The 25,742-nt window shown below is 55.9% G+C and overlaps 3 protein-coding genes across 5 annotated transcripts in view; all 3 read left to right on the top strand.

The window, feature by feature from the left end:
- LOC112414753 (bromodomain-containing protein 4) overlaps nt 1-9,760 on the top strand; it is a 71,658-nt gene extending 61,898 nt beyond the window's left edge. Inside the window, exons 8-12 of the mRNA XM_024767396.1 lie at nt 51-260; nt 938-1,137; nt 1,483-1,778; nt 2,889-2,999; nt 7,485-9,760. Coding sequence (XP_024623164.1) covers nt 51-260; nt 938-1,137; nt 1,483-1,778; nt 2,889-2,999; nt 7,485-7,495 — 828 coding nt within the window. The 3' untranslated portion in view covers nt 7,496-9,760. The remainder of the gene's footprint in view (nt 1-50; nt 261-937; nt 1,138-1,482; nt 1,779-2,888; nt 3,000-7,484) is intronic.
- On the top strand, nt 9,395-18,956 carry LOC112414795 (bromodomain-containing protein 4-like). The gene is made up of 11 exons (XM_024767462.1): nt 9,395-9,479; nt 12,223-12,275; nt 12,410-12,752; nt 13,385-13,395; nt 13,480-13,570; nt 15,676-15,788; nt 15,888-16,050; nt 16,184-16,314; nt 16,459-16,664; nt 16,747-16,987; nt 17,327-18,956. The coding sequence occupies exons 1-11, from the start codon at nt 9,395-9,397 to the stop codon at nt 17,393-17,395; spliced, it is 1,506 nt and encodes a 501-aa protein (XP_024623230.1). The 3' UTR covers nt 17,396-18,956.
- A 2,462-nt stretch (nt 18,957-21,418) lies between these two features.
- On the top strand, nt 21,419-25,709 carry EPHX3 (epoxide hydrolase 3). 3 transcript variants are annotated; one of them, XM_024767687.1, is made up of 8 exons: nt 21,419-21,514; nt 22,194-22,702; nt 22,879-22,964; nt 23,335-23,492; nt 23,599-23,727; nt 24,633-24,736; nt 24,814-24,950; nt 25,044-25,709. In XM_024767687.1, the coding sequence occupies exons 2-8, from the start codon at nt 22,460-22,462 to the stop codon at nt 25,267-25,269; spliced, it is 1,083 nt and encodes a 360-aa protein (XP_024623455.1). In that variant the 5' UTR covers nt 21,419-21,514; nt 22,194-22,459; the 3' UTR covers nt 25,270-25,709. The 3 variants fall into 3 exon arrangements, with proteins under 3 accessions (XP_024623455.1, XP_024623457.1, XP_024623456.1); XM_024767689.1 differs by having other exon boundaries at nt 21,462-21,504; XM_024767688.1 differs by lacking the exon at nt 21,419-21,514 and having other exon boundaries at nt 22,107-22,702.
- Nucleotides 25,710-25,742: the final 33 nt, after the last annotated feature.

Raw genomic sequence — 25,742 nt, 5'->3', positions numbered from 1 at the left:
GCACCCAGCAGCCCTCACGGGCACAGCTTCCCCCTACCCCTCACTTCCAGGATGTGTTCGAGATGCGCTTTGCCAAGATGCCGGATGAGCCCGAGGAGCCTGTGGTGGCTGTGTCCTCCCCAGCGGTGCCACCGCCCACCAAGGTTGTGGCCCCGCCCTCATCCAGTGACAGCAGCAGCGATAGCTCCTCAGACAGTGACAGCTCCACTGATGACTCCGAGGAGGAGCGAGCCCAACGACTGGCTGAGCTCCAGGAGCAGGTGAGGACACAGGCAGCTTGGTCCCCTTGTGCTAGGTCAGGGGTGCATATTGTTCATACTTAAATGTACACTGTGGGTATGGAGATGGGGTGACGTGGCCATTCCCTGGGCAGAGGTGAGGCTTTTGTATCCTTCTGGTATCTGGAAGAAGGAGGCCGAGCCAGCATATGGTGCGTCTCTTCTGGGGCTTCCAGGATGCTCCTCTCTCTACAAGCTGGCCATTAGGCCTTTAGTGCCCACATGTGTCTATGCGCTCCTTTTTTTTTTTTTTTTTTTAAATATTTATTTATTTGGCTACGCTGGGTCTAGTTGCTGAGTGCGGGTTCTTTGTTGCGGCATGTGGGTTCTTTTAGTTGCCACGTGCGGGCTCTAGTTCCCTGACCAGGGAATGAACCTGTGCCCCCTGCATTGGGAGTGCAGAGTCTTAACCACTGGACCACCAGGGAAGTCCCTGTCTATGCACTCTTGCCCAGCCTCTTTAGGGATCCTCTTCTTGGAACCAGCATGGTCATGGGGCTTGAGTGGCTCCTCTGACAAGGAGGACACTGGGCCACCCTGGGAGTTCAGGGTCTGGGTGGGCATGGGCACTTTGGATATCTAGTGAGACGGCAGGTCGTGGAGCTGAGGGCCAGAGACCAGGGTGACGGGATTGTGTGTCTTGCTTGTCTGCTCCACAGCTCAAAGCCGTGCACGAGCAGCTTGCAGCCCTTTCACAGCCCCAGCAGAACAAACCAAAGAAAAAGGAGAAAGACAAAAAGGAGAAGAAAAAAGAAAAGCACAAAAAGAAAGAGGAAGTGGAGGAGAATAAGAAAAGCAAAGCCAAGGAACTTCCTCCCAAAAAGACCAAGAAAAATAATACCAGTAACAACAACACAAGGTCTGTGGGTCACCCCTACCCCCACCAGTGCCCCTAGTCCAGATGGGGACAGTGGGGAGGGAGGCTGCCTCTCTGCTTTTTTTTCTGGGATGGGCCTTTGAGGGAGAGAGGATAGCAGGTAGCATGGTGCAGGCGGCAAGACAAAGCACAGCAGCCCCCCAGTTCACCATTTGTGGTCTCAACTGCAGCCATGTGCTCCCAGGAAGGTGCTGCCAGTGCCCCCTGTTTCCTGTGAAGACCACTGGGTGGGGGTGTGGAAGCCTCCCCAAGCCCTAAATGGAGAGATATGTGCCCACCTTCCCCCAGGGACCCATTCTTAATGGTGTCTGCGTCACCCCATTGTAGCAAGAAGGAGCCAGCACCCATGAAGAGCAAACCCCCTCCCACATATGAGTCGGAGGAAGAAGACAAGTGCAAGCCCATGTCGTATGAAGAGAAGCGGCAGCTTAGCCTGGACATCAACAAGCTTCCTGGTGAGAAGCTGGGCCGCGTGGTGCACATCATTCAGTCGCGGGAGCCCTCACTCAAGAACTCCAACCCTGACGAGATCGAGATTGACTTCGAGACCCTGAAGCCATCCACCCTGCGTGAACTGGAGCGCTATGTCACCTCCTGTTTGCGGAAGAAAAGGAAACCTCAAGGTGCCCTTGGGCACCCTGGGGCGGTGGCGGGGGGTGGTGTTCCCAGTCCTGGGTGAGGGAGAGGGCTGGGCAGATGGGCCAGGCTGCTACCCTTGCACCTCTAGTAGTGAGGCCCCTGTTGGCACCTTCGGGTAACTTTGCCTTCCAGTCTCGGCCCTCGTTCTCTGCAGGCTTGCTTTCCTTCCGATTATAAAATCTGCGTTCTTGACATAGAAACCTCTGAAGGGTTGTGACGTCAGACTCAGCCCTAGGCTTATTGGTGCCTTTGTTGATCTCTCTGGCTGCTGGCCATCTGCGGTCCACCTGCACCTAGGTGTCCTAAGCCTTGCTCTGAGCAGCAGCAGCTTTCGTCCTTAGCTTCCTGCCTCTGAGTCTTCCCCAGAAGCCACCCCCCTACGTCTTTGGGGTCTCTGGGCATGGGGGGTGTGGCTAGGAGGAAAGGCATTAAGTTGGCACTGTGCCTGCCTGCTGTCTTCTCTAGCTTGGTGTGACACCCCCCCTCCCCCAACCCCAGGTCTTCCAAGCAGCTCTTTTGTGTTATCAGTGCCTTGTCTTGGCTCACAGCTTTTGCGTTAGAACCAGTAGGACTTAGGATCCACATCAGGGCTTTGCACACAGCCTTCATTCCAGCCCGGACTGACTCCTGGGGTCCTTGGCACACACACACACCCCATCCTCCGCCCAGGGTGCCACACAGTGACACTTGCCTCAGTCTGCACACTGAGGTGCTGGGAGATCCCTTGGGGCTCTTTCCTTGTCTTGTTTTGTCTTTGACTGTCATGTCCCCTTTAGGTCCTCTTTACCCACTGTCAGAAAAGTAGCTGAGGGAGCATAATCGCAGCAGTCCCTTGTGTTAGAGAATTCCCTCCTGCCCTGGTCTCTTAATCCTTGATGAACCCTGTAAAAGGGTATTTTGAGAGATTGGAGGGACCTTGAAAGTCCAGTGTAAGCCAAGTGTTTGGCTGGCATGCATGGTAGGCTAGCTGCTTACCATTGGGAAATGTGGGTCTGGCCGGGGTTCGGAAGGATTGCAGCCGGCCATTAGGAGCAGCCTTCTGGCTCGTGGGACTCAGGGCCCTGCCTGACTCTGTCCCTGTTGCTTTATTGCAGCTGAGAAAGTTGATGTGATTGCTGGCTCCTCCAAGATGAAGGGCTTCTCATCCTCAGAGTCGGAGAGCACCAGCGAGTCCAGCTCCTCTGACAGCGAAGACTCTGAAACAGGTTAGGTGTCTAACTTAGAGTCTTGTCGGAATCCTGCCTGTGCTCCATCCTGTGTCCAGGCTACCAGAGACCAGAGATAGCAGTCATAAGAACTTGCTGGGCCCTCCCATCTGTCCATCTACTTGGTCACCATGTTAATCTCTAACTGGGGGCGGGGGTAACCTGCATCTGCCCCCACACTACCCTCGACCTGGGCTGGGGCAGGGAAGACAGGTAGCCAGGGGTATTGACACTGCAGAGACCTGGGAAAGAAGGGGTGGGAGCAGATGATGGAATTGATCTTAGCGTGACCCTGCCCAGCCTCACAGTCTTCCGTGTGTCACAGTTGCATGCAACACAGCCCTTTCAGGTGATGTGATTTGGCAGGTGTGGAACAGCCTGCTTTTGGCCCTGCTGTTCCTGGGGCTTCGGGCACTGCCATCCTCCCCATAGTGTGCTCACTGCTGCATTGGCTACTCCTAACTGCACGCACTTGGACATGTGTGTCCTGTACCTCTAACAGTTCCTTCTCTCCATGCTCCATGGGCGTGCATTTGTATCCACTGGTGCGCCTGAGCAGCAGCTTTGACACGGGAGGTGGGGGCAGGTGGAGATGCTGAGAGCTGTGCCGGTGGTGGGGAAGGGGACCTTTCCTCCAGATAAAAGCCCTCCTGGTTATTCTCAGGGGAGCAGATGCTCAGACTGGCCCAGAGGAGAGGCTAGGGAAGAAGCCTGGTGACTAGCCTGTGAGTTAGTTCTGTGAGGTGGAGCTGGCCTTCTCTGGGTGAGCAGAGTTGTCCCTAACTCTATCAGCTGAGCAGACAGTCTGTGGACCACCCGCGAGCCTGCCCTGGGACACTGGGTGTGCCCCTCCAGGCAGGCTGCAATGTGCACATCCACAGTGGGAAATGTGTGTTTGGGCAACGAAGACTCCTGGCATATTCTTTCATGTACCTATTTTATCCCTGATATTTTATTTTAACTGGAAATAAACGATAAGCTCCACTTTGTTCACGTAAATAATGTGACCTGGTGGTGCCAAGGAAGTTTGAGGATCATTTGCAGCAGTTGGAAAGAGTGAAGCTGCCCTGAGGTGTGTGGGTCCACAGGTCCTCCTGTGGGCTCAGCCTGCCTCTGTCCAGGGAAGCTGGGGACAAGGGGGCCTCTGGGTCTTGTCACTGTTCCTCTTCCCTTTTACAGTAAGGACACCAGGTTTCCCAAGTGTCGGGGGAGGGCTCAGGACTAGCTCATTTTCAGTGGGCCAAAGTGACATGAAAGTCATTAAGTATATTCTGTATTTATTGAGCTCCTATTGTATGCAAAGATTGCTGTGAGTAGTTTGCTGGCTGCCTGTTTCTCCATCCTTAACCATTTTTTCTTTCTTCCTAACCAGCTCCCCCTTCCATTGCTTTTTTAAACCTGTCTACCAGCAGGGGGCGCCGCATCTGGTGCTTGCTCAGGCAGAGCTGGCCCCAAGCCAGGGCCCAGTGCCCTTAACAGGGTGAATGGCCATATTCTTGGGCCCAATTAGCATTCCTGGTGGCTGCTGACTTCTCACTTTCAGTGCCAGCCAAGCCTCAGGTTTGTCTTTCCCTCTGGGGTTTTGTACCTCCTGCATTTTCTAGCAGGCTGTTTCTACTAGGGGTTTCGTAGCCTTTTCTCCTAAGGATCTGAACAACCAAAGAATACCCCAGAGGTTGAAATTGGCAGCGGACCTGATAGCTAAAACAGCATGGTTTGGCCCCACCCACTGTGGCACCTTAGGGGGCCATGACCATCACACCTGATGTCCCCGTTGCGAATCTGTGACTGTAGCCTTTGTCCCTGACTCCTGAGCTTCTGAGAGTCCTACAGCCTGCCTGCTGCCGCCTGCTGTGGAGTGACCATGATGGTATTTCTAGCAGCTCCCTGCTGCTGCCGAGATTTTTTTTTTTTTTCCTCCACATTTTTCCCCCTTTTAAAGAAGCTGGAAGGATTGTGCAACAAGTAATCTGAGAGTCCTGGGAACAGCTGTCCTGGCAGGAAGGAGGGCGAGATTTACAGTCTCAGAGCCGCCAGCCTGCAGGCTCCCAGGCTCCGGCAGTCCAGCCCTGGCGGCTCCCTCGGCTGCCTCCAGCTCCTTCCTCTTCCCAGGCACCCTCCCCACCTTGGGTTTTACGAGCCTCTCTTTTGTCTTCGTGGTCCTAACTTTTCCTTTGCCTTCTATGTGCGCTGGAGAGCTCTGTCGGAGGCCAGCTGAGAGCTTTTACTCTTGGGAGGGACCCACCCTGTAGGTTTGTGCCCTGCAGCTCAGATGCTACAGGTTCCAAAGTGGGAGCCTGTGCCCTGGCACCACTGAATGTGGCCATCTGCCACCCCCATCCTGCACAGGGACCTGCACTTGCTCTCCGGGCAGCTCCTCCAGCAGCTGCTCGTGCTAGGTCCATGGAGCTGGGTAGATTTCTCTGACCAGTTACAGGTGGTTCTGCCTTGTGGGGGATGGGGCCTGGTGGGGGGCATTGAAGGTATTTCTCTTGGTGTTTGGGGGCTTAATTGTTTTGCCCTTCTTGTTCTTGTGTTTCCATTTGGATTAGTGCTGAAATTCCTAAGGGCCTATGTTTGTCAGTTCTGCCGACACAGCCCCGAGACATGAATCACCAAAAGAAATTGAACCAGAGGCACTAAGTTGGGGCTAGGGCAGTGGTACGTGGACTCCTCTCTGGCCACTGTCCATAGACAAGGATGCTGCTAGTTGCTCAGGACATGGGGGCTGGTCCTTGGGGCAAGGCCGCTTCAGGGAGGCAGTGCGTCCACAGACTGGGGCAGAGGGGGTGTTTCTTTTCCAGCTCTGTCCCAGGCCACTGTGTGTCCCTCCTCCTGTCCAGCAGCATGCAGCACTGCTGGCCAGTCCCATGACATCTTTTGAACGCAGCTGTTACTTGAGTCGTGGTCTTCCACTGAGCTTTGATTCTGGTTAAACTCTGAATCAGCTTGAGGGACAGAAGGTGGTGGTACAAGTGCCACCCTCCCACTGACCCTGAGCCATCTTAAGCTTTCACCCCATCACATTGCTGATGTCTGGCTCTTCCCAAATGCCACCCACAGATCTTTATGGGCAGGGGTGGCCACACAGTTCCTGTCACTCTCAGGAGCACCCCTGGTCTGGGCTGGGACAGGAGTTCAGGGAATTCTCTTGGACTTGATTTTGGTCTTTTAGTTGCAGAGGGAGCGCACTCCACCTATTTTAGTCTCCTGGTTTCCTTTTCCCAGGATCGGAGCATGTGGGTGTTTCTTAATAGCTCCAAGGGGAAAAGGAATGCTTGATGTTTTGGAAAGATTTGAGCTGGAAAGTGCAGACAGAGGCCATGGGGCATTCTTCCCAGACAACCAGCCTCAGCTTCCGACCCCCTGGGGTCTTGGAAGGACTCGGTTCCAGCCCCATCTTGGGGCCTGCTGCTGCCCACTCCAAGGGTGTGACGCACGCTCTTGGGGAGGGGGTAAGTCCCCTGGTGGGGGTGGGGGTAGGAAGAGATCTGGAGGACGGGGCTATAGCCAGTCTGCCTGCACTGCCAGGTGACCCTCACACTCCCACACACGCAGGGACGGATTTTAGGGCTTCATGGGCGAAGGTGAGCCTTGTGTAATGTGTCTTGAATGAGAGACCGGCCGGTGGGTGGGTTTTTCCCACATGCGCACTTGGGGACCATGGGAGTGCAGTGTTGGTTGCATCTGTGACTCTAACAGAAGCATCTGGTCTGCTATATGGGTGGGAACAAGCCCCACACCCCCTCCCCCGTCAAGGGGAGCTGCATTCGATGCCTGGGACAAAGAAGGGACAACTTTCTTCCTCAACCTGTTTTTATTTTTTGTTTTTTTCCTCCTTAACAGTGTATGTAACTGGCTCCTCTTTTTATAATTTTTTTTGGTTTCTTGTGGTTTATAGGAATGCAGAGGTGAGGCTGTTAGCTAGAGGTCCTGCACTCCATATCTTTCTTAGGGTTTTTTCCTACCTCCACCCAAGCCCTGAGGAAGGGTCAGCATCACCTCCTTGAGATAGATAGGTGCAGAAAAGCAGACCCTGGGGGATAAGATCAGAATCAGTGGGCGCCTAATGCGCATGGCACACCAGGCTGTTCTTCAGAAGTGATGGCAAGGAGGACAGGCAGGGTAGCCTCTCAGATGCAAAGACCAGTAAAGGAAACACCAGCATGCACTCGGCACATATGGAACTTGTTACTGAAAGCAGTTTTGTCTAGAAGCATAAACGGCATAAACAGACTCAGGCGGTTCTGGAGACATCCATGCGTGCCAGATCCGAGGCCCTTCTAAGGGAAAGGTGGGTCTGTCCCCACCTGCAGCTGGCCAGGCAGGGGGTGGAACTCCTAGTCTGCGGCGCTATTCTCTCGTGCCCTGACAGCAAGCAGGGCACAGGAGGCTGGCTTGGTCTGCGGTTCTTCTGTTCTTATGACTTGAACGGTACATTCCACACCATTTCTCTCACACTGGTTTCTCTCTCCCTCTATGTAGGTCCTGCCTAATCATTGGACACGGACTCTTAATAAAACGGTCTTCAGTTCCAGATTCCTTCCCAGCAAGCTATAGCTTAAGTCCATTTTCTTCCGTGAAAGGGACAGGACTCCATCAAGTTATGGAATTCCTCAGAGCCCTGGGCCTGTCCCCTGGGGTGGATTAGTCATGTCCAGCAGCTCACGCCTAGTCCCGCCTCCGGGAAGGCTGCCTGCCTGGCTGCCCGCCCGGGCCTCCTGTGTAAAGACTGCCTGGCTGTCCTGCCCCGCCTCCCTGGTCGTCTGGGGTCCTCTGGGTGGGTGGCATCTCCCAGAGGGTGATGACAGTCCCCCCTGCACACGCATACATGTGGTGCTGCTCCGTGTGCAAGACCCCAACACAAATATGTTTTCTCTCCTCATCCCTCCCTCTTTTTTGGGGACTCTGGATCCTAACTGGTTCCCTCCTGGACCTTGCAATGACGTTAGCCCAGGGAAGATCTCATTCACCCTAAGGAAGAACACTGTAACATCTAGAGCTTCCCCAAGTGAGGAATGGGGCTTTAGAGGTGAGGCCAGCTGGGCCCAAAGGCTCACTGGGGCTGTCCCTCAGCATGCCTTCTCTCTGGTGACCTATAAGGCTCCATTAGCCAGAGGCTGTCACCAGCCACAGCTGATTCACAGCCCCCTGGAGTCCTCCTTTCTGTTTTCATTGTTCCCACTGTTTCTGTTGGGCATTTTCCCAACTTCTTTGGCCTCTTCTCCTAAAGTCACACAGGGAAAGTACTTCCTAAGCTGCCTCCCAATCCCTCCCTTCCCAGGTACTTAGAAGCAGGCTGCAGGAGCTGCCAGGCAGGCCATTAGTGAGGGGCGTCTGGGGAGGAGTGGCCGTGTAGCCAGTTGACCTGGCTCCACTAGCCCATCATCCTTTCCTTTGGTGGGGGTTGGGATCTGGGCTAGTGGCAAGAAAGGGTTCTTGAAACCCAGAGCACTGGACCAGTCAATCGTGAGGGCATCAGAGCCTTCGGGCCCTGTTCCATGCACATGCAAGTAGTCTCCTAGTCTTCAGTCCCCTAGAGTGATGACAGCTGCTGGGGATGGGGCAGGTCAGGGTGGCCACATAATCCAAGCCCTCTGAGAGGCACTAAATAGGCTTTTTTTTGCTCTAAAAATAAATGTCGGCCCTTTTTTGGTCATGAATCCAGCATCTCAACAGAAAACTGCCTGAGGTGAAAAGTTCCCTGAGGAATAGCATCTGCATTTCAGAGAGCTTTTTTTGTTTTATATATAGTTTGTGTGTACTTCTTCAAGGCCTAACCATCTCCTGGCATCTTGGAGCTGGAAGCAGGCTTGAGGAGGTGCAGTTGGCCACCGCCTGTGTGGAAACCCTGGCACTCCTCCCCAGCTCCTTGGGGCCTTGGGCCCAAGCAGCTCTAACTGCCCCAGACTGGCCTTGGCCTTGGGTTCCCGGTTCAGCCTCCCCAGAGCCTCCAGGGCCCTGCAGTGATACTTGGGAGTTCCTAGGCTGCTCCCTGATCCTGTAGCCGGTCAGCTTCCAGTCGAACTCATTCGCCAAACAGACTATTTTGAGCTGCCCTTTGGCCTGTTCCTGATGTGTTCCCAGTACAACTCAGCCTGGCTGGGGTCAGGGAGCTTCATGCCCGGAGATTCCCACAGGACAGTTGGGAAGCTGCTGGTATTGTCATTCTGGGAAGATTCTTCTGTCTTAGAACAAAAGTCAGGCTAGATTCCCACAGTGTCGGCCTGTTTGCCTCCCCACCCCTCCTTCCCACTCGTGTGCACATGGGCTGTAGCCACGGGCCAGCTGTCCTGCGTGGTCCTTGCAGCCTCGCTGTCCAGGGATCCCGTCCTTCTTGCCCGTGGGGCTTCCGTCTGGCAGAGAACCTGATCTTTAGATTCAAGCTGTCACCTATGCCCAGTGCCCCAGGAACAGAGCAGAGAGAGCAGAAGCCCACTCACGCCTTGTCGGCAGCCTCCAGCATGCGGACAGTGGGAGGTGCCAGCCGGGCCTGAGGAGTCGCTGTAGGAGGGGTGGGAGGCCTGGGCATCTGCTGGTGCTGAGGCTCCCAGCCGGTTCAGTTGAGGGGCTACGCACCTCTGCCCTTACCTTCTATCCTGTCTCCTTCCCTTGAGTTGTGGGGGAGTGGGGAGGAATCAGTGTTTTAATCAGATTTTACAAAAACGTTTTAATTCTTTGTACAATTACCATCCTATGTAAAGATGAAACTTGTGTTGAGTTCAAGATTTTTATGGAATAAAGATCACACAGTACTTGAGGCCATCTTCATGTAACCCTTTCTAGAGAGTTTTGTGTGGGGGTGTCTTGGGGCTGGTGTGTTGTGAAGTTGTGCACTTCCTGTCTTGTCTTCCTACCAGTAACTCCAGCATGAGGCCCAGGACACGTGAGCCAGATGTGGCTGTCCCAAAGAGGCTCCAGCACCCCTTGGTCCCCACTGCTGGCCCCTTTAGTCCTCTGGTCCTGGTGGTCTGCCGTGCACCTCCCACCTTCTCTCCCACTCTAGGCCTGCCCCTCCCAGCACTTATGTGGAGCTCTGGGATGGTACTCCCAGGGACCTTTCTAAGGCAGCTGAAAGCCACTCCCTGGATCCTTAAGGGCCCCATTGCACTTTTTCCCCTCTAGTTCCCAGGTGGGCCTCTCTGCTCATGGCTGCAGGGAGATGGTGTGGGTTCAGAGCCACTGTCCCTCTTTTGTGATGAAAAAAAGTGTTTCCTCCCAAGGCCATGAGATGACAGGCCACCCCTACCCTGCCCAGCCTTCTCCCCATGACACAGTGGCCTCTCCTGGTCAGACTTGACCCATTGGTCCCCTCCCTCCAAAGGCATGCCAGCGTGCAAGCAGCCGCCCCCAGCCTCCCCAGCTGCAGTTTCTGTTACTGGAATCCATGCTGGGAGAGGAGCCCAGCCTGGAGGAATGCTCTGGCCTCTTTCTCCCACTCCCTTGGGTCAGCAGCCTCTGTGTACCATGCTTTATCCCTGTGTGTGTAGGGTCCGCTTGGTCCTGGGCCTCCAGCCTCTCCTTTTCCATCCTGCGGCTGCCAGACACCCTGTGGCCTGATCCTGCAAATCACCCAGATGGCTCCCTTTTGTATGTGTGACCCTCAAGAGTGTCCTCACCAGCTTTTGTATGTGACCCAAAGAGTTCTGCGCCCTGTATCCTGGCATCTCTCAAGTCTGGGTTTGGGGCTGGGCCTACAGTTCCTGTGTTCCAGGTGTCCCTAGTCGCTGCCATTTGTATGAGACATGTCTGTAGCTGCTGAGTTTTGTGTCACTGTCTTATCACTTGCATGGAATGGTGAGCTTTTGCAGGGCACAAAGTCCCTTCTCATCCCTTTTGGTGACACGTCGCACCAAGGCTGTGCACCTCACAGAAGTTTAGCACGGCCCTCCATGAAGCAGCTTTGGAGCTAGCAGTGGAGCTAGCCCCGCTTTGGGCAAAAGCATGTGTCCTCCAACACCAGCAGCAAGAGCCAGCACCCTGGCAAGGAGCTCAGGGAATGCCAGGCAGAGCCATGAGGTGCCTCTCAGCGACAGGAATCTGAAAGGCGCCATGAGGTGCCTCTCAGCGACAGGAATCTGAAAGGCACTATGGGTCCTACCTCCCACCTGGTGGTTGGTGACTTCATTTCCTAGCCCTTGAGCACTGGCTGGGCTTTCTCTCCTCTGAGGTTTACACCCAGCAGTGTTTGGCAAGGGGCATCCAGCTGGCAAAAGTTCCTTAGCATAAGCTTCTAGAGTGGGGGCAGAGGGAGTCATGCTGGCTCTTGCACACTCCTCACAGAGACAGGCACACCCCAGATTTATCCACACAGTGGTGGCAGCAAGCCATTGGCTCCTGAGAAACCGGGACACATACTGCTTTCTCCCTGCAGCACATTGACTGTATCCCAACACAGGGACTTCTCTGAGGCTGGTCTCCTGAGAGGAAGGGGAGTCTGGCCAGTGTCGTCGTCCTCTGCTGGCAATGGCATTGAGTACCTCCCCCATTGGCTCCTGCGTCGTCCAGGGAGGCTGGCTGGCTGGCTGGCTTCTCTCTTCCTCCACAAAGCGCTCATGCTTGTCAGCACTCTCTTCACCTGTCCCATGGCTCTGTGGCCAGGCCTTGGCCCATGCTGGCACCAGTGGTCTTTCTCAGCCCAACTCACGCATCTCTGTTTCGTCTGGGAGGGTGGGAAGGAGCGAGCCTCAGAGGGCAATGCAGTTGGAGGCCACCGAGTTGTTACTTTTTAGCTGTGTGACCAGAGCAAGTCCCTTAACTTCTCTGAGCCTCACTTTGCTAATCTGTAAAATGGACAAAATCATTTCAAACACCATGGTTGTTGCAAGGCAAAGCAGGTTGGGGTGCAGATGCTCAGGTCACTGTAGAGGCTTCTGACCAGCAAATTGGAGGAGAAGTTGGGCAAGGAGGTTTCTCGTAGCTCAGTTCCCAGTGCATTTGGGTGTCATCTTTTAACGGAGCTGGTGGTCCGGAGATTGGCAGGCAGCTTTTCAGGCATGGTCCCTGCTAGGAAAAAGCAGCAGGCAACTGGGTAGGTGGCACCCCACATGTCTTTCCCTCCCCTGTGACCAACTTCCATCCCAGACAGAACCCAGCCACCCTCCCTCTCACTGTCACCGGTCCTTCTCCTGAACTCATCCTCTGTTTTCTCCTTGCTCTGCGTTCAAGGCCAGCTCCCAGTCTTCTCCCCCGTAGGCTCACCACCTTCTCTTTTCCTCCACAGAGATGGCTCCGAAGTCAAAAAAGAAGGGGCACCCCGGGAGGGAGCAGAAGAAGGTATGTGGTTTCGGGGGTTTCCTTTAGCAGGTGAGCAGTGGCCACCTGTCTTTTGGGGCCCTGGAGGGACCCTTTGTCTGACCCAGACGGGTTTGGCCTGCCTGACATCAGCCTGTCTGTCTGTCTGTCTGCAGCACCATCACCACCACCATCAGCAGATGCAGCAGGCCCCGGCCCCTGTGCCCCAGCAGCCCCCACCGCCTCCACCTCCACAGCAGCAGCCCCCGCCCCCCCCCCCTCCGCCCTCCATGCCACAGCAGGCAGCCCCTGCGATGAAGTCCTCGCCTCCACCCTTCATCGCCACCCAGGTGCCCGTCCTGGAGCCCCAACTCCCAGGCAGTGTCTTCGACCCCATTGGCCACTTCACCCAGCCCATCCTGCACCTGCCGCAGCCCGAGCTGCCCCCTCACCTGCCCCAGCCTCCCGAGCACAGCACTCCGCCTCATCTCAACCAGCACTCGGTGGTCTCTCCTCCAGGTGAGCTGCAACCACACCCGCAACAGTGTGGGGAGATCCCCTTCCCACCCTGGTCTTACCACAGTGACAGGGCACTCTGGGCGACCTGCAGAACCCCTCTTAACCTCAGTTGTCTCTAAGGGGAGGTTAGCAGCTTCTCGGGGCCATTATGGAAATTACACGAGAGGCCCCAGAACAGGCCTTGCACAGGGAGAGAGTGCTTTGGGTACAGAAGACACTGATTCAGATCTTCTGCTGGGCCAGGCGTTGGTGTGAGATGGAAAAATATGTGATCCTCTGTAGCTCCCAGTCAGGGATAGGGGTTTGGGAGGGCGCACAGCCTCATCCGAGAGCGGACACACCTGTGGGAATCAGGAAAGACTTGCTCTGAGACCTGAAGGGCAAGTGCAGCAGTTGGAGGGAAGGGAAGGGGGGAGCGTTGGGGGCGTGGAGCACGGGGCAAGATGGTGAGGGGCCGGATCCTGTAGACCTCCCTGGATGCTGTCCTTATTCTGGGGCTTTTGGGAAACCAAGGATGGTGGAGAGGTTGCCAGTTGGAGGGAGACGAGTAGGAGGTCAGGATGGAGGAGAAAGGCTGGACCGGGGACCACGGGGTGTGTGAGCCTCACCACCCTGCTACTTTGTCCTTCCAGCTTTGCACAACGCACTGCCTCAACAGCCATCACGGCCCAGTAACCGAGCTGCCGCCCTCCCCCCCAAGGCTGCCCGTCCCCCGGCCGTATTTTAGCAGCCACCCCCGCCGCAGCCCGCCAAGCCTCAACAAGTCATCCAGCATCACCCTTCACCCCGGCACCACAAGTCAGACCCCTACTCAACTGGTAAGTGTCCCCCCACCAGCACTACCGTCCTGCCCCTGGGTTCTGGGGAGGCTGGCGCTAGGTCCAGAGTTTTGTCCTCAAGAAGCCAGATGGGTCAGTTTGTGCTGCAGGCTGAGATGGGCTCAAAGCTGAGCCTCGAAGTCTCTGGGTTGGTTGGAGAGAGGCGGCTGAAAGGGGGCGATGATACTTGATGCAGTGTTTTAATCAGGTGTCCATCTTGTGTGCAAGCCGAGATGACAGATTAAGGCCCCAGTGGGCCATTTTCTTGGAACTCACAGTCAAGTGCATTAACAGTGCATTGTGATACCTGCTAGGTGAGGAGGCCAGAAGCCCAGGGGAGGCACCTGCTCTGCCTCTGGGGATTGGGGCAGGCTTCTTGGAGGAGGTGACCAGAGGATGAGCAGGAGTTAGCTTAACAAACAGTGGGGTGTGAGGTCCAGGCAGAGCCATGAGCAGGTCTGGGCAGTGTGGTCTGTTTGGGAACCTGTGGAAACAGGTGCTCGGCTTTTGGTGTTAGGAGGCCCCCCTGGTGGAGCTGGGAGGGAGAATTAGGCTGAAGCTCACAGGTAGCTCACGACTCACCCAGGAATCATTGCTGTCTCCTGCTCCCAGTCTCCAGCCTGATCTAGGCTGCCATTTTCCAGTCAACAGCATTGGGCAGGCCATGTCCTCTTGCTTTTCCTGGGCACTTGTTTTCTAGGTGTCTCTGACCAAAATGTTTTGGCTGACCACGGTGGGGCAGTGTTCTAGTAGATGCCTCATGGTGTGGTGACACATTGACGTTCCTGGACTTGGCATGTAGATCATGCAGCCTGGCTTGGGGGTGGGGTGGGGGGTGGTATCCCGTGAGTGCCGCCTACAAATTGAATAAAGCTGTTGACTTTAGGCTGTGACTGCTCCTAAACCCAGCAAAAGCTGCCAGGTGCCAAGTGGATCACTGTGTACCCTGAGCTGAGAACAGCTGGCTGTCCTCCCTGGGAAAGACCAGTGGTGGTCCCAGCAGCTCTGCAAACGTGCCTGTTTTCCACCCTCAAGCAAGACAGGGTTTCCTTGTGGAGACCAGTAGTGGGCAGGTGATGAGATGCCTTCGGAAGAGTCAGCACTTGTGGTGGGGCAGGGCAGGTCCCCTCTGGCTACCTTTGCTTAGAGTCTCTGGGCCCATCTCCTCCTGAGTCTCTGTGGCCTGGAATGAGTCACAGGGAGTGACATGTGTTGGAGCGTAGCTGGGGTCTTTGGGCCAAAGACCAAGTTGTTGGAGTCCAGGGAGGTTTGGCAAGCATCCCTGGGCACCAGGCCAACTTGAAGGCACCGCCCCTGAGCTACTGGGCTCCCCTCTAGGTGCTGCTGGATGAAGCTTCCAGCATGCAGGCAGATTTCTGCAAGTCATAGGCCTGAGAGCCTGCCATTGCCCAGGTCAGCCTCAGCAGGTGCTCCCAAGGGAACCACCCAGACAGGAGGCTGTTGCAGTTGTGTGTTTGCAGATTGCTGGCAGGCCCAGGCCAAGGCTGCCTGGGTCCCCCCAGCCTTTGGTTGGATGAAGGTGGGTGGGCTGACCCACTTTCTCCAAGAACCATGAGCCCAACACCTGTTCTGCCAGTTCTGCTGTGGTGTAGGCCAGGTCCAGCCTTCTCCCCATTGTGTGGGCCTTGCAGGTTGAGTTGTATTGGGGAGGTTCCTGGGGATCTAGCCTTAGGCCCGAAGCAGCTGTCCAGGCAGACCAGCCTAGCCACATGGGGACAGCCGGGAGCCCAGGCTGCCTGCTCTGTGGGGTTATTGACATCCCTTGTATTTGACCCAGGCCATACCATAGGACCACCTGGAGAGCTTTTAAAAGATAATCAAGCTCAGATCCCACCTGGGACCAGATGTATCTGCGCTTCCTAAAGTTTCCTAATGGAAAGTTTTTTTTCTGACACACAGTGGTATCAAACACCAGGATTGCGCTCATGGCTCCACAAAGCCCTGCTGCACTCTGAGCACAGGGCCTGACATGCAAGGGACTGAGCCGTTGTGGGGCTTCCCTTGGGTTGGGAGGGCCTGGCTGGGCCCAGGGCCGGCGGCCTCCATACCAGACATGCTGATAAGCTCCTTGTCCCTTCTCCTAGGTCACCTCCGTGAAGCCCCCTCCCCGCTTATGATACATTCCCCCCAGATGCCACAGTTCCAGAGTCTGACCCACCAGTCACCACCCCAGCAAAACGTCCAGCCTAAGAAGCAGGTAAAGGGCAGGGCTGGGCCACAGCCTCCAGGGATGGGCGTAGGCTGGGGCCAGGGGCGCCCATCCACCTCACCAGCTGCCATGCCTGTGCTGTCCCAGGAGCTACGTGCAGCCTCCGTGGTCCAGCCCCAGCCCCTGGTGGTGGTGAAGGAGGAGAAGATCCACTCACCCATCATCCGCAGTGAGCCCTTCAGCCCCTCGCTGCGGCCAGAACCCCCCAAGCACCCAGAGAGCATCAAGGCCCCCGTCCACCTGCCCCAGCGTGAGTGCCCTCTCCAATCCCAGCTGAGGTTGAGGCCCCCAGGCCTGCACTGGATGTGAGCTTCCTGTGGGCCGGTCAACCGTGCCCCACTGAGGTGGGTTGGGCCCAGGCCCATGGGCTATTTGTGTTCCAGGGCCTGAGATGAAGCCCGTGGATGTCGGGAGGCCTGTGATTCGGCCCCCTGAGCAGAATGCACCCCCACCGGGGGCCACTGACAAGGACAAACAGAAACAGGAGCCGAAGACGCCAGTTGCACCCAAAAAGGTAGGAGCAGTGGACCCGTGAGTGCCCCTGACCCCCGCTCCAAGGAGGTGCCTTGGTAACTGTGTCCTCAGACTTCAGGCCTCTCTGGAGGAGTTGAGATGCAGCAGGGTCCCTCACTGGCCCCCTGGTCTCTCTGCCTCGCAGGACCTAAAAATCAAGAATATGGGCTCCTGGGCTAGCCTGGTGCAGAAGCATCCCACCACCCCGTCCTCCACAGCCAAGTCATCAAGTGACAGCTTCGAGCAGTTCCGCCGGGCGGCCCGGGAGAAGGAGGAACGCGAGAAGGCCCTGAAGGCGCAGGCTGAGCACGCAGAGAAGGAGAAGGAGCGGCTCCGGCAGGAGCGCATGAGGTGGGCGCGGGCTCTGGGCAGGTTGTGGGGCTCCCAGGGCTTGCACTCATCCCCACGTGACACGGAGCCCTGCTCTGCTCAGGAGCCGAGAGGATGAAGATGCGCTAGAGCAGGCCCGGCGAGCCCACGAGGAGGCACGCCGGCGCCAGGAGCAGCAGCAGCAGCAGCAGCGCCAGGAGCAGCAGCAGCAGCAGCAGCAACAGGCAGCTGCTGTAGCCGCTGCCGCCACCCCCCAGGCCCGGAGCTCCCAGCCCCAGTCCATGCTGGACCAGCAGAGGGAGTTGGCCCGAAAGCAGGAGCAAGAGCGAAGGCGCCGGGAAGCGGTGAGCTGGGGGACTCTGGTGGGTACTGCTGGGCAGAGATCCACCCCTGGAGGAGTTGAGAAAGGGGACCCTGAACCTGGAGTGGGCAGGGAGGCTCTCTCCCCAAGAAGTGGGGTGCAAGCAGAGAGCCATTGGGTGGGTACTCAGGGCAGAGCTCCTTCTTATGTGCGCCATGCTGGCCTCTGGGCCTCAGAGGTGCTCTGGCCCAGTGCAGGGGAGGTTCTGGGGTGTGGGCCCTGAGGGAATAGCCCATGCTGGAGGTCAGGGGTGAGGGTTTGGGAGCCACAGGAAGGGCAGGACACTGAGTTTCACTTCCTCCTGCTCTCCTCTCTCCTCCAGATGGCAGCTACCATTGACATGAATTTCCAGAGTGATCTATTGTCAATATTTGAAGAAAATCTTTTCTGAGAGCACCTAGGTGACTTCTGACTTTGATTTCCTGGCAAAACGTTGACTCTCCATAGTGTTAGGGGCAGCAGTGGAGGCAGTAGCAGTGGCAAGGGGGTAACTCCGGGCCTGGCTCTCCTGCATGCTATGCCTGGGGCAGGCCTGATGGGCAGCTGAGGACTGCAGAGCCTATCTGCCTTACAGCCAGCCGGACGTCCCGCCACCCCCACCCCCACCCCGCCCCACAGGACGTCGGCTCAGAGCACGCCTCGCCACGAGCAAGTGCCGGCCAGACCCAAGCCCCAAGTCCCCACGTGTGGGGCAGAGGCCCTTCTCTCTGCCAAATGTCTACACAGTATACGCAGGACATCGTTGCTGCCGCCACCGTGACTGGTTTACTGTCCCCAAGAACGTGACGTTTGTGACGTCCTGCCCGCCGGGAGTCCTCCACACCCCAGCTGCCCCTGCCCACACCCAGGAGACCAGGGCAGGCCTGCAAGAGCTGGAGGTGGCGAGGGCGCTGGCCCACCCCCTTGCTGGCACTGACTTTGCCTTGAACAGACCCCACCCCTCCCTTCCTCTCCCCCCACAAGCCTTTAATCGAGAGCCGCTCTCTGTAAGTGTTCGCTTGTGCAAAAGGGAATAGTGCCGTGGAGGTGTGTGTGTGTCCATGGCAATCTGGAGCGAGGTGACTGTCACACGCGCGTGTGTGGGCCGGCCTCGCCCGGCGAGTGAGGCCACCAACCAAAGTCAGTTCCTTCCCACCTGTGTTTCTGTTCTTTTTTTTTTCTATATATATATTTTTTGTTGGATTCTATTTTATTTTTAATTCTCTCTTCTCCTCCAGACACAATGGCACTGCTTATCTCCGAAATGGTGTGATTGTCTCCTCATTGAGCGGCGGCTGCCACCGCGCTGTGGGTAGTGTGTGACCGTGGCTGTACTGTGTAGTGAAACATAGTTGGCATATCTTTGTTTGAAGTTTGTTGGTGACTCCACCAAACTGGTGTAAAAAAACTCAAAAAAAAAAAAAAACCCCACAAAAAAAAACAAAACAAAACATACAAAACACACAAAAAAACTGCCTATATTTTACTCAGTTTCAAACTTTACTAGTCTATTTTTAATTATAAAACCAGAAAGCCACGTTTTCTTTTCCTTTTTTTTTTCTCCCCGCCATTCGTTGGCTGCTTCTTTGTTTTTTAACGTCAAATCTGTTTCTGAGTTGTTGTTGTTGTGTTGTGTTTTTTTTTTTTTTTTTTTTTTTTTTTTAACCAGCAGAGGAAGGGCCAGGGGACGTGGTGGGCGCAAGGGGCCAGGGGCCACAGGCCACAGACTGAGGCAGAAGCTCCCCGCCTGGCGCTTGGCCCTACCAACCGGCTGCCCCTTCCCCCGCTTTTTTTTAATTTTATAATTGGAGCCCTTGGTGAGGTTACGTGTGCCATGAGAACCCACTCTACACCATGACGCTGGTGCCTCAGTGTTGGCCAAACTCTGGAGTCACTGACTGGTTTGACTTTCATACGGTGAATATGCATTTGGTCTGTACTGATCATGGAATAAACACATCTCTCTTTTTTAATGCTGGCGTCTCCCTGACATTTCTTTGTGAACCACCTGTTGGCCTAGGCTAGGCCCAGGGGCCCCCCACACCACCTCTGTACAAGATCTACTGACAGGGGACCACGTGTCCTGTCCCTACTGTCCCTGGGCAGGAGCTGACCCCTATAAGCTGAAGCTGTGTCAGGGAGCCCAAGTACCCATTCTTCCTGTGGACCCTGGCCTAGGTTGGCTTCTTCCAGCAGAACCTGGTCAAACTCCAGACAGTGTTCTTCCCCTTTGCCCTTCCTCCATCTTGGTCCCCCACTCGGCCAGAGGACTTGAGCCACTTCTCCTACCTTGCCTGCCTCTACTGAACTACTCCTTTCGTTTAAGCTCAGGGTTAACCAGTTATTCTTAGATAAGTGTACATCCCCCAAAATAGGGTCCTCGCCCCCCACTCCCCAAGCACACACACGCACCCATTCCTCCCTGAGAAAGCCTGCCAGGTGGACACCCTGCCAGTCTGCCCGTGTACCCATCTGTACACACACGCCCCAGCCACAGGGCAAAGGCAGTACCCAAGAGCGGCCCCCAGGATGTAGGATGAAAGTATGTGATTTATACGTATGCAAAGACACAAAGTGACTGAAACATTTCCAGCACTGTTTATTAACCCACATCCCACTTTCTGTTTTTCAACCAGAAAGATCCTGTATCTTGTGTTTGGAATCTGCCAAACCTCTCAGCTAATGGTGTATGTAGTTCAGGCATTCAGCCAGAGACCTGCCCCACTCCTGCTACGCAATCCTGCCCCCTTTCCCTCCCACAGCACTTCCTCATAAGCCACTGTGCTGGTTCAAGTGTGACTTATATTTTGGTTCCTTGGGGTTTCCTCCATCTCATCCCACCTCCTCATTTTTGTTCCGTGTTTTGTTCAGAAACTTCCCCAGGCCAAGTCTGACTGTTTAGCTGGAGAAATGGTTTTGTCTGCACCTTCCTTCTAAAGATTTAATTCTGCTATGGCCCTTTCCACACCTCCCTGATGGGTGTTTCTCTTAACTGGGTTGTAATTAGAACTTGGATCTACTATTTAATTTCTCTGGCCATTTCCCAGTCTCTCCCACAGTACTAGAAATCTTAGTTCAATACAAGAGTTAGAGGTGTGTACAAGCCCATACTGTACTGTATGCACGGATCGCTTGGCCAATAATTATGTCAGTGAATCTGAGACTTGTATTAAACACCTTAGACATTTGTAGAAGGGAATTCGTAGACTTTTCACTTATATACTAAAGTTTTTTTTTTGTGCAGTTCTCATTGCAAAAATAAACATTTGTACTGAATATAAAATTATCATCCTGTGACTACTGCTGTCTTTTTGCTTAAGGGTAGAGATTGGGCGGGGTGGGGGAGCAGTAGCAGGAATGTAGGAGTCAGTGTTCTGTAGCAGCAGAAGGGAGGTCCACAGACACCCACCAGCCATAGCTGGTAAATGCAGCCAGGTTAGAGGACTCAGGAGGGATACCGGGATCATCAAGTGGTTGGAGAACTGATTTGATGGAAAACGTAAATGAAATCAAAGCCATGATACAGGCTAATCATGCAAGAAAAGGTGGGTGATAAATGCAAGGCAAACAAACGTTTGTGCAATATAGACGTCTCTTCCGCTCTGAGATGCATTGTTAATGAAGCAGAACCACATAAACCACTATTTCCCTTTAAATAGGGACCTATGGACTTACTTATGGTCCCAGGACAAGTATAATGTTTAGCAGCTTTGAAAATACAAAGGTAAGGTTAACAGTGGTAGGTGTAAGGGAAGATGGGAGGTGATAAAAATGGGGTAAAGTTAGAGGAAACCAATAGGAAAACTAACCATGGATACAGCTCCTGCAGTGGTGGTGACAATGAGATAGTCAATGCCCCAAATTGGTAATCAAGAAATAGCCACATAAGCACATGTAGAGATAGCTAACTGTGCGAAAGAAGAAAGCGAAAATCGTTCCAGTGGCTGCCTCCGGTCGGAAGGAAAGATGGAGCCGAAGACTGCTGCTCTTCTCAACTCCTGGATTGCTGTTGAGCCAGCTGTTAGGCTTTAGGCAAATGACATTAAGTCATTTGCCGAATTTCAGGCTCTTGGTCTATAATACGGGAAGGTAATAATAGTACCTACACTTAATAGGGTTGTTACAAGGGTTAAATGATGAGCGACCTTGAAATGTTCAGCATCTTGGGAGGAAGGTTGCGAAACTGGAGGAGGAAGAAGCTGCCCTGCTCGCCCAGCCCTGCTCTGCTTCCTCTTTCGCCCAGAGCCCCAGTGATGCGACCAGCCCCGTTCTTCGGCGGCCGGGGCGGGCCCTGCCCTCTAGGGGTTGGTCTCCCCGCCTTCTTTGGTCGCCATTGGCTGAGCCTCGACCTCACCAACTGCGGATTGGGTCCCAGGCGGGACCTGTCGCCTCTGCACATCAATGACCGTCATTGTCCAATCACAGCTGTGCAGGGGCGGGCCGACGCGTCCGCTGGACCAACTGGAGGCCAGCGTGGGGTAGAGGCAGCTGGACCACCGTTGGAACCAGGGCCTGGTGAAGGTGCTGCCAGGTCTCTCGGAGCCAGACCGAGGGGAGGGTCGCGCGCTCCAGGGCGGGGAGCCACCAGAGGGGGGCTGGCGACAGGGGCTCCCGAGGCTTCCTTGGGCCGCGGCGACCGCCCGCGCCTCCCTCCTAACCCCAGGCACGGCACTGCCTGTCCCCCCCCCTTCCGCTTCCGGGCCCACCTGACCCGCCATATTAGTTCTGACTCCGCCCCTCCGTCTCATTGGCCCGTACCCAGGCCGACTGGCGGCTCAATGGTCCAACTCTCGCACCCAAGTCATCCAGGCCAAGCCTCGGGCCTTCTTCGCCCAACGTTAGGCCCGTCTTCTCTAGGCTCCACCCTCATTCCCACCCTCCTAAGCCACGCCCCTAACCCATACCACGCTCCTAGGCCTAGTTGGGCCCGCCTTTCCAGCTGGTAGGCCGTACCTACCCTGCATTGCCCCGCCCCTTTGCTCTAGGCTCCGCCCATTTCACCCACTGCGCCCCCTGTCTCCCGTTCTTGCAGGACCTGAGCTCCCTCTAGACTTTAGACCCCACCCACACACCCAACTCGGGAGTCCTACCAGGCCCCGTCCCTTTCTTAAGTCCCGCCCAAGCCTTTCTAGGTCCCGCCCACAGCCCTAGCCCCTAGCATCCCTTCTTCCCAAGGCTCCACCCCAACCACACGATCCTGGTCCTCGCAGGCTCCACCCCCGCACCTCAAGCCTTGCTCCCTGTCACTGTCACGCCTGGGTGTTTACCTAGCCCTTAGGTGAGTCATTCGCGGTGGCGGTTTCGGTCTGAGCCGCCCGCCTCTTCTCTCGGTGTGTTCCTCAAACCCCGACAGCACCGGGGAGCCCCAGACCAAAGGCGGCGGGGTCCCCAGCCCGGATCCCGCCTCGCTGCTGCTGCCCGCGTCCCCCGCCCATACACCCCAGACGGCGTCGCGGTCGTCCCAGGACGCGACGACATGCCCGAGCTGGTGGTGACGGCGCTGCTGGCGCCGTCGCGCCTCACTCTGAAGCTGCTTCGTGCCTTCATGTGGAGCCTCGTGTTCTCGGCGGCGCTGGTGGCCGCAGCTGTCTATGGCTGCATCGCCCTCACGCACGTGCTGTGCTGGCCCCGACGCGGCTGCTGCGGGCGCCCCCGGCGTACCCCACCCGCCTGCTTGAGCGACCCCACGCTGGGCGAGCACTGCTTCCTGACTCTCAGGGTGAGCATGCGGGGGCGCCACCGGGGTTTCGAGGATCGAAGAGCCTGTTGTGGGGACGGTGCGGGGGTGGCAAACGGTTGAATACAAGTCTTGGTGCGCACGTGGCCTGGGGGAAGAGGGGTGTTCAAGCCCGGGGAAGAGGAGATTCCCAAGTCTCAGACTGTGCCTTCCCCCAGAGTTCGGGCCTGCGTCTGCACTATGTCTCCGCTGGACAGGGCAACGGGCCCCTCATGCTGTTTCTGCATGGCTTCCCGGAGAACTGGTATGTCTGAGGCCCGGAGACCAGGGACCCACAGGGCTAGGGGGAGGTGAAGCCCGGACCACCAGGGCACCAAGGAGGCAGGGACAAGGGCTGGGCAGACTGGGGGTGCAAAGTATATAGGGTCTAGATAGGGCGCTCGGGGACAGGGGTCTACATGAAGACAGGTGGGGACAGGAGGCCCTGAAGGGATGGGATGAAGAAGTATCCATGTTGAGGCTGCCCTGGATCCATGGCGCAGCCCACCTGCTGCGGTTCCCTTCTGGGAAGTTTAGGGCAGGAAGGTGGGGTGGCCCAGGGCCCCTGCTGGGCGTAGGGCAGAGGTGTATTCTGGGGACCTTGACTCAACCTCCCTCCCTGGACCGCCCGGCAGGTTCTCCTGGCGCTACCAGCTCCGGGAGTTCCAGAGCCGCTTCCATGTGGTGGCTGTGGACCTGCGGGGATACGGCTCCTCTGATGCACCAAGGAATGTGGACTGTTACACCATCGACCTGCTGATGGCAGACATCCAGGATGTCATTCTGGGCCTGGGTGGGGATGTGCCCCCATCACAGCCCTGGTGTCCGTCACCCCTGCCTCACCTCTTCCTGGCATCTCACTTACACTAGTTCCTCTGACCACCCCCCCCCCCCACCAGGTTATTCCAAGTGCATCCTTGTGGCCCATGACTGGGGTGCACTCCTAGCCTGGAATTTCTCCATCTACTACCCATCCCTGGTGGAGCGGATGGCAGTGGTCAGCGCTGCCCCCATGTCGGTGTACCAAGGTGTGTAGGGGAGTCCGGGATGCTGGGATGTGCCTGTGTGAAGGGGTGTGTGTCTGTGCCGGCACTTCTTTGTCCACCAGTCAACACTGCAGGGGCTGGGGACACAGCGGTGAACCTGGGTCTCTTCCCCCGTGGTGCTCCCAATCTACAATCAGTGACAATACAGTGCTCATAGTTTTGTGAGCACTTACAGGTTACAATTGCTTTGACAAGGAGCCTGCATAGAGTAACCTACACAGGCATCCTGAGCTATGAAAGCGTTATTATCCCCATGGTCCAGATGGGGAAGCAGAGGAGAGAGAGGTTAATTTGCTTTCTTCTGGCAGGAAAGACATAGATAGCTAAGCAACTACAATAGCATGAGATGCCATCTCTGGCTACCCACTGTCCATCACATCATCTGATTTGAATTCCCAGAGTTGTAGTCATAGCTGTATGATCTCTCTTTCTCTTTCTTTCTTTTTCTTTCTTTTTTTGGTGGTGTTCTTTTCTGTCTCCGTCTCCAGCTTCCTGAGGGCAAGGGAGTTTTGTCTCTTCCATTCACTGCTGTGTCTCCAGAGTCTAGAACAGGGCCTGGTACACAGTAGGTGCTCAATAAGTGTTTGCTGAATGAAGCAGGGGAAATGCATCCAGGCCTGGGCGGGGGAAGCATGTCAGTGGCTCTGGGGGCTCCCGGGAGCTGTGGAGGAAAGTGCCCCATTCTGTGGGTACAGTGACCACTTGTCAGAGAGGCAAGCTGGTGCCTGGGCCAAGAGGAGAGTCCAGTGTCCTCACAGGCTCAGGCCAGTAGCAGTGGCATTCCTGAGTGTTGGCATATCTGTGTGCATGACCTGGGTATGGGTAGAGTGCAGAGGTGTGGGGCCACCCGAGGGCCAGGCCTCATGCCTGCCTTCCCCTCCCCCCAGACTACTCTTTGCACCACATGGGCCAGTTCTTCCGTTCCAACTACATGTTCCTGTTCCAGCTTCCCTGGCTTCCCGAGAAGTTGCTGTCCATGTCTGACTTCCAGGTGCAGTAGGGTGAAGGCCCAGGGCTGGGTGGAGGGTTGTGGGTGGGACTGAAGGCAGCGTCCTGCTGTGTGCCCAGATCCTGAAGACCACCCTCACCCACCACAAGAGGGGCATCCCACATTTGACCCCCAACGAGCTCGAGGCCTTCCTTTATGGCTTCTCACAGCCTGGTGGCCTCACTGGGCCCCTCAACTACTACCGAAACCTCTTCAGGTAAGGCCAGACCCAGGGCAGAAGCTCAGGAGAGTTCTGGGGGTGCGGGTGGGGGCAGTCGTCTTTCTGCCTGTCTGTCTGTCTGTATCACAGGACCTTCCCCCTGGAGCCCCAGGAGCTGGCCACACCCACCCTGCTGCTGTGGGGGGAGAAGGACCCCTATTTTGAGCAGGGGCTGGTGGGGGCCATCAGCAGCCGTTTTGTGCCAGGCCGGCTGGAAGCCCACATCCTGCCAGGCGTGGGGCACTGGATCCCCCAGAGCAACCCTGAGGAAATGCACCAGTACATGTGGGCCTTCTTGCAAGACTTGCTGGACTAGCGGCGCTTACTCACTGGCTTGCATGCACCCGGGCGTTCTCACAGTGTATTTACACGGGTGAACCTCTGATGCACGCAGGTGTGAGGCTCCTAGATTGCACACAAGTGCATCTGTGGGTGCCCTCAGGCACACCATCCCCATATGCTCACACACAGTCATGAGTGTATGCATGTGTGAGCAAGCACTTTGACCCCAGGAACCAGGTACGCCTCTCTGTGGAGCCAGATGCTGAGTGTCCCATCTCTCCCCTCCATGAGGCCCCACTCTTCTCACCAAAGGCAGTGCCCAGAGTTGCATAGACCATGAACTCTGACCTGGCTTCCACCTTCAGTCTGAGTCTTCAGCTAAATACTGCTCTGTCCAATATAGTACTGGTAGCCACGGCTGGTTATGTCAATTTAAATGCCAATTAATTAAAATTAAATACGATGAAAAATTCAGTTCCTCAGTCACACTAGCCATATTTCAAGGGC

Source organism: Neophocaena asiaeorientalis, unplaced genomic scaffold (genome assembly GCF_003031525.2).
Source record: "Neophocaena asiaeorientalis asiaeorientalis breed wild unplaced genomic scaffold, Neophocaena_asiaeorientalis_V1.1 scaffold87, whole genome shotgun sequence".
Lineage (NCBI taxonomy): Eukaryota > Metazoa > Chordata > Mammalia > Artiodactyla > Phocoenidae > Neophocaena > Neophocaena asiaeorientalis.
The sequence above is the reverse complement of the archived record's forward strand: the minus strand, read 5'-3'. Positions and strand labels throughout refer to the sequence as shown.

Bases quoted from the DNA above. Each gene is read 5' to 3' on its own strand.
- LOC112414795 (XM_024767462.1), top strand. From the start codon at position 9,395: ATGCCCAGTGCCCCAGGAACAGAGCAGAGAGAGCAGAAGCCCACTCAC. The intron at 16,315-16,458 runs GTAGGAGCAGTG...TCTGCCTCGCAG, and splicing joins CGCCAGTTGCACCCAAAAAG to GACCTAAAAATCAAGAATAT. The intron at 16,665-16,746 runs GTGGGCGCGGGC...TGCTCTGCTCAG, and splicing joins CTCCGGCAGGAGCGCATGAG to GAGCCGAGAGGATGAAGATG.
- EPHX3 (XM_024767687.1), top strand. From the start codon at position 22,460: ATGCCCGAGCTGGTGGTGACGGCGCTGCTGGCGCCGTCGCGCCTCACT. The intron at 23,728-24,632 runs GTGTGTAGGGGA...CCCTCCCCCCAG, and splicing joins CCCCATGTCGGTGTACCAAG to ACTACTCTTTGCACCACATG. The intron at 24,737-24,813 runs GTGCAGTAGGGT...CTGTGTGCCCAG, and splicing joins TGTCCATGTCTGACTTCCAG to ATCCTGAAGACCACCCTCAC.